The following is a 17,668-nucleotide window of genomic DNA, read 5'->3' on the forward strand; positions in this document are numbered from 1 at the left end:
ATATGACGGATATACTGATTTCTTGTACATTGTAAGAAAGGTGCATGCTGTCTATTACATAAATGGTGGCCGCCATTGTTATCACTATTTTCATCATTTTCACGGTTGAAAATCACAGTAATTCAATCGAAAAATTAATATCCATATATACTGGTTATATACATGAGATGTAATCAATAACATCTCAAGTGTCCTTTAGTTGTTGTAAATGATTGATGACCTAAAGGATTTTGCATGACAAACTTGTAACATAACGATTTCTTCCTCCGAACCGAAGTTGAGGCCGAAGTGACAATACTATTGCAGGTAGTATCATCTTGACACCAACCTCGCTCCCAAGAGTAAAACTGTTGTGTTATAAGCAGTGTCATGCAAAATCCTATTGTCCATAAATCAAACACACATTTTACTAGCAGCAGAAAGTATTTTGGATTCTGTATCATAAATAGCATTTACTCTCATACAGACAGATGTTCGCGACAGGGCGCCGCCATTTTTCAAAATCGTGGCGTCAGGGTCTAAAGTCAGTTTGACAATCAGTTAGATTATGGTTTGTTTTCATCAAAAGTTAAAAGATCAAAACGTCTTCCTACTCGTAGTTAAATGTGTTTTTGAATCATGACCAAAGAGATTTTGCATGATAGCGCTTGTAAGAGAACTTCAAGAACGATTTATAACCATTATGACATTTTGACAGTCTATGAAAATAAGTTGTATTGTTAAATGGCAGTAGATTATGAAAAGCTTTCATTTTTTCAAAACAACTGTCATCATTGCAGGTTTATAAACAAGCCTATAAATAAGAGAATCTACCCCCCGGAAATATACATGAAGACTACACCAACCCACAAAGGCATACCTCACATTTAGTCACGGAGGCGTGCCGCTCTGATTGGTTGAAATTTCATTAGCGGAAGAGAATTGTGCACTGTTAACAAATAGGTCGATTTATGACAATTAAAAGTCAAAATGAGTCGTTTTAATGACGGGGTTTCATATATAACGATGTCAACAAATGATCTATGAATTTGGACCCCTCTAGAGTATATGTGATGTTTTTTTTTGTTTTTTCTGGAGGTTTTTTAGACAGCTTTAACTATATATGTTTGAACAAATTCATTCATGTGTGATCCTTTATACAGCCTGTATCGAAAAGGTGGGAGGGCAATGGATAAAACCCAAATTTCCTTTCAAGGGAGTCAGCGGTTCCTTGTCTGGGAGGAACTGGAACCTTTGTATCATTGCAACCAAGAACAGGAACAATTCCATCCGGGCCATAGATTCTCCAATACACACTTACAAGAGATATAGTAGGTGAATGAGAAGGAAACGTACCGTGCATAATGTCGTCTACTGCAGTGCCACACTTGGATATAATGACAAGATAGAAGACGTCGGCAGTTTCTACCAAACTACTGTCAATGTCGGTATATTGAGATTAAGTCCCATTGGTCCCTTGTGAAGTCTACCTTCCCACGTTGACGATCCGCAGCTCTTTCATATGATATTATCCTTCGCCGAAGTCCTACTTAGTGATATATGCCAGTTTTATTTATTGTTAATGTGATATACTAGTTGGTTTTACTGTCTTTCGTCGACAGGTTTTCAAAATTGCGCAATTTTTATGAATTTATAGCTATTTTAAGTCATGAAAGGGCTGAAATATTGTCGCTGGGACTTACCAACCTATTCAGTACATTCACACTCTTTCCGGTATCCCCAAAAGCCTTCCTCACATAACAGGAAGAGCAAATTACTTCATTTATTTGGAAGATTCGTTGCATCTGTTGCAGGTGCCTTTGGCACTGCACCAAAGTAAAACAAGACTGAAAAAAATCCAGCAGCTGCTGCTGACAGCCCACATTATCTGAGTATGCTTTATATATTCTGTTATAACTGGCGACCAAGGCAATAAATGCTGCAACACTTTAAGTAACATTCTGAGAAAAAAAATGATTCCTAAAAAACTGACATGTCCCTCATTCATTCACAATAACAACCTTCGTCAGTTATCGGCAGAATCCTACTAATAAGAACTATTGCTGGTACCATCCTTATCTGGTACACCATTTACCAATGTTCCTAATATAGTCAGATATGTGTAGTAGACCTTTTTAGCAGGATAGGGGTTTGTCGCTTACATATGTATCTAAAATAATACAGCAAATCCAATATTTACCCATAGAGAAGGGGATGAGTTCTTCTTTCGTCAGATACTTCCCTTCATCATCTAGGAATCGTTCGGGTCTGACGTTATGGGGAGCACCCTATACGAATGGATCTTGTAGACCGGAGTCCAAATTGGGTAGGACAGGCACGCCCTTGGGAAACGTTTAGCCCTGGACGTTGTGGGATACAGTGTAGGTAGCTGCAAGTGGAGCTATGTCTGTGCATCTCAGTATCTTTCTGATGGTGGTTTATAGGGAAGACTGGTCTTGTCTTTCATGGTGGGAAGTCTGCTTTGCCCGATGTTGTCCCGTATCTCCCTGAAACACTTCTCCTGAACGTCAGGGTTGTGGAGGAAGTAAAGAAGCGTCCAGCGGACGGTGGTGGCAGTTTCACCTAAGCATAAATCTGACAGTTTTATGCAGATGACCTCCTGAGAGAACAATAAAACACAATAAGGGACGACCATAGAAAATGCGGTAGATACCCTGTTGATACTATTCTTTCCATGTGCTTTTTTAACGCTCCATGCCATGGCTGTAGATATGCTGAATAAGATGTCGATAGAGCATCATGTCGAAGTTTTATTTTCCTGGACTTTATCTTCATAGAATACATGTCTGCACTGGGTAAGTACTCTCCTCCTATATCATTTTTTCATCCAGAAAAGTTAAAAAATTATGTAATTCTAACAGAATAAGTCTGTGATGCTAGTTTTCATCTGGAAACTATGGTCAAGTTTGCTAAGTCCATAATTTGAACAAACACATGTAGCTTATAGAAGCCATACCAAGCTTAAATTTATTGTTTAAGACATCCAATCATCACTCCTCATATGATTCAGCATGTTATAGTTTTGGTTTTAACATTTGATTTTTTACTATTCAGGTTTAAAATATAACTACTGTCCATGAACCAAGCAGAAAAAAGGCTCTATACATATTTTATATACACTATTTTAGTTTATTTTGTTGGGAAAACCTATCAATGAAAATTATATAAAAACAAGGAAAATTGGGGGAAAATGCATTAAAACTGATTCTCATGGTCTTTTTGCTTTATACATAGGAAATAGAATGTGCACATTTGGAGAGAATTTACTAATAGACAACATTATCAATTCTATTATTATTAAGCATTGTAATTTGCTATACCAGTTCAAACAATGAAAACAAACTGAGGGCAATGAAATGAAGAAAGTAGTAAAGGACTGGTTTTGACATTTTCTGTTTGTTACACCATCCATAAAATAGCACATGTTTGCTCAAGAGTATATTTCTATTTCAGGTGACATCAAACCATCATAGTCATCTATGACAGACATTTGTAATTCTTCGTCATCCGTGGTGAAAGGAAACTTTTCGTATATAAGATGTGAAAAGGTATTTGATTTAAGTACACTTTCTAACGAATCACCTTGGAAAATATGGCTGAGGGCTGCAAAGCTTCTTCACAATGAATTCATTTTGGAAATTAGAAAACAAACTGATGAAGATATATTTCCATCACGTCTTTATCACAGGAATTACTTTCACTAATGACAGAGACCTAAAATAATTCATGACGTCTGAAGATGTCCAGGGAGGCACTGGTGCGTAACAGAAAGTCGTCAGTTGGATACGAAGCTCTTTGTATATTTTGCACAAGAAATAAGTACATCAAAGGATCAAAAACATGTGGGCCACTGATGAAATCATCACAGTTGACAACAGATGACACTCTGAAAAAGCCATTGAGAAACTGGATTGCAGGATCATAGCAACTACAAACCAGGGCCCCTATTCTCGAAGGGGTCCTAGCCCTAGGATATCGTAACTTAGATCCTTGGGTCTAGGATGGCTGTCCTACCTTATTCTCGAAAAGTATCCTAGCGCTAGGATATCCTAACTTAGGACAAATGCTAGGATAGGTTCTGACTTGTCCTAAGTAAATCCTAGACGAAAGCAACATGGCGTCGTACTTATTTGTTCATTCGATGTTTGGGAGTGGGGATGTCAATAGGAAGAATGCCGAAAGGATATATCTTAACAGGACCACGCCCCTCGATTTATTCGACGATGCGGAGTTGGTGAATCGATACCGCCTGTCAAGGCGAGCGATTCAGGAGGTGATAGAACGAACTGTGTCGGCCCGAACCTGCGAGAGAGCCACGGAGCGTTCATGAGCCCTAAACCCGGATCTTCAGGTACTAATAATAACCCTTAGATACCTTGGCAAGGGAGGTTTCCAGAATATTGTTGCAGCAGAGGTGCATTACCACAGCTGTTGCTACCGAACATATAACATCTTTCACCACTCAACTTTAGTAACCAACGTCACAGAAGAAGAGCAAATTTATAAAGAGAATTTGACAGCAGTATATGATAAGCTGTCCACGTATATACAAAACACAATATTCCAGAATCCAGCTGCATTAGAGATAACCAATAGATTGAGAAACTACATGGAGGAAATAGGATGCCAGAACATTAAAAATGTTAATAGGAAACTCAAGTCAGCATTTGGTGATAGCCTGGATGTATTTGAAGGTGATAGTGCAATACTTCTTTTCCCAGTGCATTGACAAGTGAAGGTATTGCCATTTAAAACCAAAATATGAAGGAAGAACTGAATGAAGAGAAATGAGGAGGAAACAGAAAACAGAGATACACGGACAGCAGGCGGAACAAAGGATTTCAGTTTTAAGCCTGGCACTGTTGCTTGTAGTATCTGATGGCAGAGTGTTGCAGTATTCTTAGGGCAGTCAGAAGTCTCTAAAAGTTTACCCGATCAAGTTTTAGTCATCCAGATTTGCAACAACCAAGAAGAGCAAGAGATGGGGCAGATGCTCTTGTTGTTTTAGACATTTTGTAAAACAACTGAGTAAACCCCTTCTTGAATTCAGAACTCATCTCCTTGTTATCACAGGACTCTCATGCTCGGCTATTGGGAAACAACCTGAAAACCTTCACCGACTGAACTAAAAGAAGAAGGAAATCCAAGCAAGTCAAGCTGAGGTTGTGCTCAGAGCTGACAGAAACTTCTTTGGTCATATGGTTATCATTGCTTAACGCAGAAAGCCTGACAGTTGTCGGTTTTCAGTCGTCCTCTTGGGCTGCTTTCTTTACCACTTGTTTATCCAGATGGTTTAATCAGAAAGACCAACAAGTCCAGCCTATCACGAGAACTAGAAAAGAACATTCTTCCCGAAGAGTACCTGCCTGTCCCATCCTTTACTCTGATTGACGATCTTGCAGAAGACATTGGTCCGGGTCCTTCATGAAGGTTACGGGAGCGTGTGATTGAGTGAGTGAGTGGGTGAGTGAGAATGTATCGTCACATCGGCAATATTGCAGCCATATCGTGACGAGAACAATTTAATTTATATCAATATTAAAATGAATAAATTGAAAACTTAAAAACCTGTCACCGAAGGACAGTAAAACAGTAGGCTACGGCAGATATGAACGTATTGGAAGAAAAAGATTGTAATTAAAGAAGACAATACGAGAAAAAAAGACTTGCTATAGACCGCCAACAACTGACGGTAGATCACTAGGGTCCATGGGGACTTACAGTACCTTTGCTACATGCATGGACTGGAGCTGGATTGATGTCGCCTTTGTTGTATACAGGAGCGAGTCAACTAGTCGTTTTAGAAAGTGAAAGATACTAACTATTTTTAATATCAGCAATTTTTTGACATATTTGACTAAGAAACACTTCATGACTGCTAAATGTTTTGCAACAAATTTTGTTTTCTTTCACATATGGCGAGAATGAAGATATTAAGGCACGTCAGAGGTCATTTTATGAAACAGCTGCCACTAATACTTTGCTATCACATCAAATCATTACAACCACATTACAACCGCATGTATAATCTGGCAGAAAATGTTTCAGGACGGTGTTTGGTAACTTTACTAGAAAACTATAAGTGCTATCCGTTTCCAATTTGGTATGAGGCTTTTTAATTCTTCTACCATTGAGGATTTTAATTGTCATAATTATTTATTACTCGATAATAAGAAAGTTGTCTGTAAGAGCTGTCACTATTTCAAGTCACAACGACATCTCACATGTCAAGGGCGTTGAGCTACTTACCGGAAAAGCGACTATAGGTCTGTTGAAAATATATGTCTCCCTTGGTCCCCCTGAAGTGGTACCAATCACCCTAATTTTCACTCGTGGATCGTGGACTACCAACACTGGCTTATTTTGGGGATTGGTTCCTGCATAAGTGAGAAAAGGAGTGAGTTGAGTTTTACGCCACACTCAGCAATATTCCAGCTATATGGCGGCGGTCTGTAAATAACCTGGACTAGACAATATAGTGATCAACAGCATGAGCATCGATCTGCGCAATCGGGAACCGATGATATGTGCCTGACCACCCGATCCCGTTAGTCGCCTCTTGCGACAAGCATTGTCGCCTTTTATGGCAAGCATGGGTTGCTGAAAACCTATTTTACCCCGGACCTTCACGGGTCGGTTGCTGCATAAGATGTGCGGTAGGCTAGAAACCTCTGTTCCTCCCAGCGAAAATGCAATTCTGTAAATAATGTTATTTACAAACTAGTGTGTCGTTGGGAGTTTCACAACATTTTCAACAGGCCTGAAGCTGCACGTTTTGGGCATATTTCTGGTGTGCTACTGTTGGTAGTATCTCCGAATGCAAACCATTAACCTGTGTGGAAGAAGCGAAACAGTATATTGCTAATTCTACTTTATGTTCAACTTGCTGTCAAACGTGTTGTCGCTTCCACTACGCCTCATTTCCTTGACAAGAGTAAGTCTCCACGGTTCCTAATATGGCGATCTACCTTCAGTTGATGGCGATTAATATTCCGTGTCTTATACGGTATTGTTTTCTTTCATTGGAATGGTTTAACTTTGTTCGCTAACATCCTTCTCAATTTCACCTTTTTCTATTGTTTCCATATTTTGCATATTTTTTTTTTAAATTGAAGATTCACCTGGGATAAACCTCACAATTGGAAATATGTTCAGCGTGCTCGCAGCCAAGACTAGCTCCGTGAGCCTCTCTGTTGCTTTTATGAATTTAACAAACCGTGGATCATATCAAATTGCTTTCCCAAACAAACAGCACTGATGATATTAGACACGGCATATATCGTTTGCAGTCGACAGCATGTCCACCCCTTTCCTCAATTGCCTTCAAGAGGACCGTCAACTCGTCGTGTATTTTGGCCTCGAAAAGGGACTTCCCCATCCCAAAATCTCTGAGTGCTTTCCAACGAGCGCCTGAAGTTCCTCTTATCCCTGAAATGGCAAAAGTTAAATCGCGCATATTAACATGTCACATAATGAACCGTTACGTTAAAACAGAACAGTTTCCGTGTTGAATGAATTGTAGTATGGGCAATAATTCTTCATTCATGTTATTCTGCAGGCGATTTGTTCAAACTTGATTACCTTGTAATGGCGCGGACAAGGCGTGGGTTGCCTGGTTATCTGCACATGTTTTATGTTTCAGCATAAATGGCCATTCTGAAGTTAGCTTGATAGAATTGACCTCATGTTTGGTGTTACCGGAGCCACAAAGTGAAAACTGTGCACGCGTTGGTTGATTTTACATTGCAAACGCCAATGTGAACACTTTAACACGGTTGCACAAAGGTTTTTACGCCATGGCTCAGACTCCCAAAATATTGACATACGGATCCAGTCATTAATTATTCAGGTCCCAACGTGTTTGCTTCACTTTTAAAACAAGGGTAAAAACATCCTCATGCAAAGAAGTCCTTTAGTGCAAAAAACACACTGCCTATAGTTTAAGCTCCATAGCACGATGACGCAAGATGCTCTTTAGGGTATGGTTCAGTTTAATATTTAACAAATGACAAAAATTTCACACCAAGCGTCCCCATGTCTAAGAATTGGTTTCTACCAGCTAGTGCTTGTCTTAAGAAGACATCACCGGCCATGGTCCGTGACATGGTTGCTATATTAATGGAGCAGATTTCTTGGTATCACAAAATAATAATTATCTGTATTTAGTTAATCAAGGCCGAGGGGTTATATTTTTACTAACTTCATAACAATCACACACAATACGGAATGGGATAAAACTAGGTACCAGGATAAAAATATATAAGCTCAATCGTTCACCCGCGATCTGTGCACCATCAAGGTAACTACATGCAAATGAATTTAAATCCCTGTTACCCTGGGTTCGGCTCTCCCGCACTGGCACTCCTTGTCAATTCAGACTCGGATATCCAACTAAACTACATGTCTATGCGAAACCACATGTACTGCACACTAGCTAACTGGTTGGGGAATCAATGATATAACATTTGGGACACTAAACTAAATATTTAACTATGCTAAACTAATCATTCATCTGATACTTAATCCCCTTGCTGAGTTTCACAGCAGCGGAGCCACCATCGTGCCCTGGTTGTGCGTTAACATCCGTTCTAGTGCTACTACTCTACACCTTCCACTGCAAGTCTCTCGACGTCTAAGTGTCCTCACGCCCAACACCCCATACACCACACGGCCCACGTCCTACACCACACATCCCACACACCACTCATCCATCTGCTTCGTGTCATGTCCAGTTCGGAAACCAAACCTTGCACAGAAAGATATTACACATACAAAACGTCAAACAAAACTGTGATATAATTATATTACCATACGTTTTAGCAGAGTCAGGTGTAACGTGAACCTCTTGTTATGCAGACTATTAGGATTTGGGGACTGATATATCGTACAAGTAAGCAGTGAATGAGTGAAAGGTTCATATTTCGGATGCTATAAAGTCAAAAATGTATCATTTGACACCAAGATCGTTCAAGTAGGACCGGTCTGTTCGATGTTGTAGCGAAATGCACTGTTGCTTTATATTCAGTGGCGGTCATCTTGAAAAATCTTGAATTTGGGGTGGGGAACGTGTTTTATCAAAAAAAGAATCCCCCAAGAGTATGTGTGCCAGTTTTGGTGCTTGTTTCCGGAAGTGAACGGTTACAGCTATCTGCTCCACTACATGTCCTTGTCCATGATGTCAGTCGCTCGATTATTTCAAACAAATTCTTCTGACAGCAACGTTACACAAAGAACGAACGAACCAACGAACTAACGAACGAACGATGAAACAAACTTCCTCGGAAGACAATAAACAGTAGCATAAATGTAATATGATTTAACATACCTTTGCCTTGAGCAAAATAATCAGTTAGAAACGATTTTGGTCTTTCAGAGAAAACGTCACCATTCTTGACCAGGGCATCCTTAATGGCACTGTATCCACTGAGGACAATAACAGGCAGATTGAAGATGTACACAGTGAAGATGTTTCCATACTGATGCCGTAGTTTGCTGAATGTTACCCTGATGTCGGCATCAATGGACAAGACGTTGCCCACGAACGGAAGAAGAGGGGGACCAGGGGGAAGACCAGGAGGACGCCGAGTTGACAACCATAGAATAAGTGCTGCATTGATAAACACCAGTATCAGAGATGTATTAAACATCAACAGTCCCACCAGTGATGCTATGGCTGCAAATATGGCAGCAGAGCTGGAGCTAACCATACGGACTGTTGTTAATGATGTACACACAGCACTGACTTGTTATTGTCGCTCACTCAACCTTATAGATCGTTATGTCACAATATCGCACTGTGAGTAATTTTGCGACTTTTTATTTGCTTTTGGTAGGGCGAAAGTGCATGACCGGATAATGTCCCTTGTTGGATTCCACAAACATGCTGCGTATGACGCAGCAATAATAACAAAGGGCGACGGTTGTTCATGTGTAGACTAAGTAGAGCGTATGAAAAACGCATGTTGACCTTGAGACATTTAGCCTTGCTTCAAGGTATCGCTGAAGGAGACAAAAAGGAGGCCAACGCTTCTATTGAGATAGCATGTTTTTGCAGCTAAATAATCTAGAAATTTTCATTTCAGCTAATAATTATCACGTCAGAAATCTACTCCCTGACAAAAGAACATACTTTTCAAAATATCAGCGCAATACAATTTTATCATTTGTAGCTTGTATTTGTGAAGATGACAATGTAATGCGAGAAGCTTGTCTTACAAGAATGCCTCGTCTGGGGTTTATATGCTGTCCTCAGCTGCTGGTCTATACAGTTGGCCCATTTGGGGAAGGTTCATGCAACGAAACAGACATACGCAACTCAAAGTGTCAGCGTGACCTGACACACATTGTTTTTGTTTATATCCCCTTGAGAAACAGCTGTGTTGTAGCAAGACTGTCCTTCAGCCGATGCAACCAGGGATCGAGATGCTTTGAGTTACACAGGCTCTAAACAAAGTATATAAATTGTATACTTGTATGTCAGAGCACATATACCCATATCCTGGACGTGTATGGACAAAGACACCTGTGCGATGCCGTGTGTTCTTGTTGCAATATCAGATTTTCACACAGAGATCACGCCTGGTTGGTCAGCGGAGACATCACAGTTGACAGCTGTACGGGTCTTTAGTAAAACTATTGATTTGAAAAAAATGAAAACTTGGTCAGCGTATTATCGACTAATGAACTGAACAAAGCTTGTCCCTTCCGCAGATGATCTTCACGCTCAGACAGTGGTGTAATCAATCTGCTTTAGTAACCTTAAGCACAAACTTGGATGAAAGACGTTTAGATACATAATGTTGTGTCATTGTCAAGAAGGCATGAAACAGAGCGTAAAATGAACAAAAACAACAAGGGGATAATTCAGAACAACGTAATGACGAGGAATTAGTTGCACAGAGCAAGACACGTTGATCGTGATGTTTACACAAATAGTTCAATGACGAGAGCATTGTGTGTATAGGTGATAAAATTAATGGTGAGAGAGAGAGATTTTACTTATGTCTCACCCCGTTACAATGTACAAAGGTTATAAATATAAATATAGTATGCATTACTTAACATCAATACACACCGGCCACTCCCCACAGAGTTATCAGAGACGATATATTTAGATATTTATAGGTGATGAAAACTAACACCTATTTCGTATATGTTACTGATATAAAAACATACTTTCACTTGTTTAAAATACTATGGCAGGTTTTTACACTTTCAGAAGATAAAATTTCATAAGATAAGATAAAGGCAGTTTTCTAAGTATCGCTTATCGTCATAAAATCCAGATATATTCTAAGACAATTATCAATAATATTCTTTCGCTCGACACTTGACACTCACGTATAACGTGGAATTCATCCTCAATTATATTTGCACAGTTAAAACATATTTTCTCTTGTAGAGAAATATTGTTACCTCTGTCAAGTTCAATATTGCTTACTGTAATGTGTGCCCTATCTAAATTTTGCGAAGGCACTTCTATGTGTTCTGGGAATGCTATGATAGGCATAAAATGCTGGAGTAAAACATGTCTTAAACGTACAATATAATCTTAACTTATTGCCTCCCTTTCATGACGAACCTTGTGACTGTAAAATGCTTTCTCTCCATTGAGTGATATGCATTGATACATCGCAACTCGTAATACAGGAAATAAAATGTGCATTAAAGCAGTTATTCACAGGGATAAAAGTCCCAACTCCGACAACTTAGTATGTATTCGGAAGTTTAAATTACGCCTGCCTCGGATCGCTCAACGGTCACTCCATATAAAGATATTTCTTGGGTAATGCGACTAATATACAGAATATACCAGAATTCCAACCGCGTTATTCTCTATGCATACATCTATAGTGAGAGCGTCAATATACACTTTAAACAGGAGTGGCGTGAGTGTTTTCAAACAGCATGTGATATCGGAAAGGAGTGTCTGGAGACCATAAAGTCGTGTACAGCACTGTACATTTCTAGACAAGGTTAAATAGATTTTCGCATGCTGTCATTTATGCCTTTGCTTTTGATTTTTTCCCACAATATTCACCACTCGCATTATTTTTAGACACACATCGACCTCACCACGTGCGTGTTTACATTCAGTGCTGCATTAAGTAAACACATCGACCTCACCATCTGCGTGTTAACATTCAGTGTTGCATTAAGTACATACATCGAACTCAACATCTACCCGTTTACCTTCACCGTTGCATTGAGTAAACACATCGACCTCACTATCTGCGTGTTAACATTCAGTGTTGCATTAAGTACATACATCGAGCTCAACATCTACCTGTTTACCTTCACTGTTGCAATGAGTAAACACATCGACCTCACCATCTGCGTCTTAACATTCAGTGTTGCATTAACTACATACATCGAACTCAACATCTACCCGTTTACCTTCACCGTTGCATTGAGTAAACACATCGACCTCACCATCTGAGTCTTAACATTCAGTGTTACATTAAGTACATACATCGAACTCAACATCTACCCGTTTACCTTCACCGTTGCATTGAGTAAACACATCGACCTCACTATCTGCGTGTTAACATTCAGTGTTGCATTAAGTACATACATCGAACTCAACATCTACCCGTTTACCTTCACCGTTGCATTGAGTAAACACATCGACCTCACTATCTGCGTGTTAACATTCAGTGTTGCATTAAGTACATACATCGAGCTCAACATCTACCTGTTTACCTTCACTGTTGCAATGAGTAAACACATCGACCTCACCATCTGCGTCTTAACATTCAGTGTTGCATTAACTACATACATCGAACTCAACATCTACCCGTTTACCTTCACCGTTGCATTGAGTAAACACATCGACCTCACTATCTGCGTCTTAACATTCAGTGTTGCATTAAGTACATACATCGAACTCAACATCTACCCGTTTACCTTCACCGTTGCATTGAGTAAACACATCGACCTCACTATCTGCGTGTTAACATTCAGTGTTGCATTAAGTACATACATCGAGCTCAACATCTACCCGTTTACCTTCACTGTTGCAATGAGTAAACACATCGACCTCACCATCTGCGTGTTAACATTCAGTGTTGCATTAAGTACATACATCGAACTCAACATCTACCCGTTTACCTTCACCGTTGCATTGAGTAAACACATCGACCTCACTCTCTGCGTGTTAACATTCAGTGTTGCATTAAGTACATACATCGAGCTCAACATCTACCTGTTTACCTTTACATTGACCACTCCCATTTTGAACATACACTGACTTCAACATGTGCATGTTCACATTTTCCGTCATGGTTATTGGTATAGTCATATTTTGTACAGCTGGAAATCCTAATTACTCTACTACAGAAGTAACACCTCTAAGTACCATCCATATACTGTGTCCCATCAGACATCTACAGCATTCTTGACGCTTTAACTGATAATGAATAGATTTATTCAAAGCTGTTCCTTGGTACGGCACGAATCGTAAAGGAGGGAGCACTGTAAGTAATGCCCAGTTTTCCTTTCAAGGGAGTTAGCGGTCCCTTGTCTGGGAGGAACTGGAACCTCTGTATCATAGCAACCAAGAACAGGAACAATTCCATCCGGGCCATAGATTCTCCGAGACACACTCTGCGACCTGAAAACGATTGAGTATGTGTTTTAAAAGGAAATGTACCGTATAGAATGCCGTCTACAGCACAGCCGCATGAATGTATAACTTACTGACTCAGTGAGTTTGGTTTAACTCCACTTTTAGAAAAATTCCAGCAATACCACCACTGGGAACATCAGAAATGAGCTTTACAAAGTACCCATGTGGGGATTTAAACTCGAGTCTTCAAAAACATTGTCAGTCCTCCTAACCAAAGAGCTGCCAACGGACTCAAGAGCGCAGACGCAGCTATGAGAAGAGAGGCAGGTCAAATGCCACTATTCATTTGAAAAAAATTGTCTCTCCTACTGCACCAAGTGAGACCAACACTACTTTGAACTAAAACAGTTGTACGACTCCAGCATGTATTGCTAAAGGGTGGGATCCGCACACAGAAAATGCTAACAGTATCAACTAAAGAGCATTGTGTTTTTATACATTGCCAACACAACTGATGCCCTAAGCACTTCAAGTAACGTTATGATGCAAAAATGTAACAAACTATTTCAGATTTCAGGAACAGCCAGCAATTCCATTTTCCAATTCACCCTGGTTCATCAATAACACGAACGTCTTTTAGAACGTAAACAGCAGCTCTTGATACCATCATACTGCCACAAACACCGGTCCCGTGCTTCTTTTTCATTAATTAACAGTACCACCCTTCGTCAGTTGTTCAAATACGACCCAAATACGATGGGCGGCCTCTTGTCAGTCAGAATTACCACTGATAGCATACTCATACTCATGATGTGGCCGAATTTGTACAGCAAACCTACCTTCAGCAGGGTTGCAAAACGTTTACGAAATAGGATACCCCGCAATATTTACCCATAGAGAAGGGGATGAATTCGTCTTTCTTCAGGTACTTCCCTTCATCATCTAGGAATCGTTCAGGTCTAAAGTTCTGGGGATCACCCCATACGGCTGGATCTTGTAGAACGGAGTCCAAATTTGGCAGAACAGTCACGCCCTTGGGAAATGTGTAGCCCTGAAACTGGATGTCATAAGGTACAGAGTGGGGGATTGCAAGTGGAGCTATGTCTGTGCATCTCTGTATCTCACTTATGGTGGCTTCTACGTAGGGAAGACTGGTCTTGTCTTTCATGGTGGGAAGTCTGCTTTGCCCGATGTTGTCCCGTATCTCCCTGAAACACTTTTCCTGAACGTCGGGGTTGTGGAGGAAGTAAAGAAGCGTCCAGCGGATGGTGGTGGCAGTGGTCTCAGTTCCGGCTATAAATAGATCTCTGACAGTTTTTTCCAGGTGACCTCCTGTAAGAACAAGGAAATATAAAATAAGGGTTTGTACAATGAACTTAAATTCAAGTCCAACAGACAAAGGAGTGGGTTAGTTTTGTTTTACGCTGCATGTAGCAATCGTTCAGCAGACCTATGTGAAGAATCTTACCCATGTGTTCGGCGTGACAAGCAGACGCTCTAACCACTAGACTACTCCACCGCCCCTCAAACATACAGTAGATAACCCAAATGATACAACTTTAACAGGCATAACACAGAGTCTGTATTGGTCTACTGCAGGGAATACATACTCTTGTAATTATTAGCTTCTCCAGGGTGTTTGGGGTGGGGGTAGGGGTTTGGGAGGTTGTGTCACAGCAGTGTTTTTGCATATTATTGACATGTTATTATTGGTTGTAGCTCCCAAGTATGCAAAACATTAACATAGGTGGAAGAAGAATAATTAACTTGCTGATTCTGCTTTCAGATCCTCCTTGATCTCCATGAGTGACTTCATAAATCTCATCTTATAAATTTGTTTTCAATCTTAATTACTAATTATTGTTATTCAATCATGGACAGTTTTGTTATAAAATTGGAAACGTAACTTACTATCAAATGTGTCGTCGTTTCCACGAAGTTTCATTTCCTTGATGTAAGCTGTTATGAAATCGTCCACATTGTCCTCGTCATAGCTGTTCAAGTGCTCCTCAACATCCTTTTCAATTTCACCTTTTTCTATTGTTTCCATATTTTTCATTAGATTTTTAAAACTGAAAAAATCTCCTGGGATAAACCTTACAATTGGAAATAGGTTCAGTGTGGTCGCTCCCCCGAGTAACTCCAAAATTCTCTCTGTAGCTTTTAAGAATTTGACAAACCGTGGATCAGTATATTCAAACTGCTTCCCTAAACAAACAGCACAGATGATATTAGCCACGGCATTGTGCACGAGGCGTTTGCAGTCAAAAGCCTTCCCATCCTTTTCATCGAGTGCTTTCAAAAAGACCGTCAACTCGTCGCGTATTTTTGTCTCCAGAAGGGACTTCCCCATCCCAAAATCTCTGAGTGTTGTTAATGCAAATTTTCTTTGTTCTTTCCAGTGAGCGCCAGAGGTCCCTCCTACCCCTGAAATGGTTAAAGGCATGTGTCAGGTTAACTGAGAGAAATGTCTCCTCCAAGGCGTTCTGAAAAATGAAGTGTGTAATATAGGCATGGTAGTTCCCTTTTTGTAAGTCTCGACATGTGAAGTGGGTCGTAGCGCCACGATATTCGCAAGTCTATGGTATACTACAGAGTTACGAAAGGTCGTAAAGTTAGGGACGCTTTGTTGATCGGGGCCCAGATTTTCGAAGCTCTCTCAGCGCTAAGATTGTTGTAAGTGCCATACATTAATAATAACTTGTGACTATCTTAGCGCTAAGAGGACTTCGAAAATCTAGGCTTGGGATCCTGAAGTATATTATGGGCACCTCGGAAACAAACACTTGACCGTCAACAGTCCTTGTCTTAGTCCCCTCTCGTGGGTAAGAAGGATCACCATTCAAAATAATTAGCAATGGCGCAATCATGAGTCGTACCTTCTGCTTTCTATGCAGAGAAATGGTGAGGTAAGAATCACCCTCAACCAGAACATTTTATCAACTTGAATATTTTGGATTATGGCTTGAGATGTTGTAGACTTCAGAGCACTCAACTGACGTGGCTCTCTCAAGGGCCCAGAAATAGATGCTAAAAATCAAATCACCAATGTTATATGTTATAGAACGTAAATTAAAAGTGATTTGAATATAGGCAATGGGGCAACGTTTATGTTTTGCTTTTAATGGTTTTCTCCAGGTGTGTTTCTGTTTTGCCGTGTATTTTGTCGTCGAAAAAGCACTTCCACGTGTTGTTAATGCAAATCTTCTTTGTTCTTCCCAGTGGGTGCCTGAGAGAAATGTCTCCTTCAAGATATGTCATGTTACACATCAGTCTCCGTGAAGTTTGGAGTTCTTCATAAACTAGTGCTTGTATTAAGAAGAGACTATGATTGATACATGTCACAGTATCCACCTTCCATAGGCCAATGTAGATGCCAGCTGTCACACGATTATTTACATTCAATAGTGATGAGAGAAAAAATTAGAAACAAAAGAATTCGGTAGACAAATACACAGAAGCATAAATAAAAAACATAACACAATAATGCCAATTTCACATACCTTTGCCTTGTGCGAAAAAATCTGTTAAAAACGATTTGGGTCTTTCAGAGAAATGGTCACCATTCTTGACGAGGGCCTCCTTAATGGCACTGTACCCACTGAGGACAATAACAGGCTGACTAAAGATGTACACACTAAAGATGTTTCCATATTGACGCCGCAGTTTGCTGAATGTTACCCTGATGTCGGCATCAATGGACAAGACGTTGCCAACGAACGGAAGAAGAGGGGGACCAGGGGGAAGACCAGGAGGACGCCGAGTTGACAACCATAGAATTAGTGCTGCATTGATAAACACCAGTATCAGAGATGTATTAAACATCAACAGTCCCACCAGTGATGCTATAGCTGCAAATATGGCAGCAGAGCTGGAGCTAAACATACTGGCTGTCCTTAGCGATCTACTCAAACACTGACTTGCTGTGGTTGCTCACACATCTGTTCGCTGGTGATCTACTCACGACACTGCCTTGTTATTGTCGCTTGCGCAACTAAAAAGGAAAGGCTCACGTGATATCATGTGTATGGAATCCTTGAAGGGACATTTTAGACTTGTCGCACTGTTGATGTTATGCAAAGGGCGACAAAGTTTCTCGCT

The 17,668-nt window shown here is 40.2% G+C and overlaps 2 protein-coding genes and 1 pseudogene across 2 annotated transcripts in view; 1 reads left to right on the forward strand and 2 right to left on the reverse strand.

Moving 5' to 3' along the window:
- The window catches only part of LOC137277657 (protein FAM167B-like), a 284,520-nt gene that overhangs the window by 39,663 nt on the left and 227,189 nt on the right, over positions 1-17,668 (forward strand). The window lies entirely within an intron of this gene.
- LOC137276789 (cytochrome P450 2B5-like) lies at positions 1,135-9,707 on the reverse strand (annotated as a pseudogene).
- LOC137276641 (cytochrome P450 2U1-like) lies at positions 10,737-17,569 on the reverse strand. The gene is made up of 4 exons (XM_067808252.1): positions 17,071-17,569; positions 15,479-15,994; positions 14,459-14,899; positions 10,737-13,612 (listed from the first exon to the last, which is right to left on the reverse strand). The coding sequence occupies exons 1-4, from the start codon at positions 17,450-17,452 to the stop codon at positions 13,425-13,427; spliced, it is 1,527 nt and encodes a 508-aa protein (XP_067664353.1). The 5' UTR covers positions 17,453-17,569; the 3' UTR covers positions 10,737-13,424.

This window comes from Haliotis asinina, chromosome 3 (genome assembly GCF_037392515.1).
Source record: "Haliotis asinina isolate JCU_RB_2024 chromosome 3, JCU_Hal_asi_v2, whole genome shotgun sequence".
Classification (NCBI taxonomy): domain Eukaryota; kingdom Metazoa; phylum Mollusca; class Gastropoda; order Lepetellida; family Haliotidae; genus Haliotis; species Haliotis asinina.

Bases quoted from the DNA above. Each gene is read 5' to 3' on its own strand.
- LOC137276641 (XM_067808252.1), bottom strand. From the start codon at position 17,452: ATGTTTAGCTCCAGCTCTGCTGCCATATTTGCAGCTATAGCATCACTG. The intron at 14,900-15,478 runs GTAAGTTACGTT...TTGTTCTTACAG, and splicing joins AAACGACGACACATTTGATA to GAGGTCACCTGGAAAAAACT. The intron at 13,613-14,458 runs GTAAATATTGCG...AATCGTTTTCAG, and splicing joins ATTCATCCCCTTCTCTATGG to GTCGCAGAGTGTGTCTCGGA.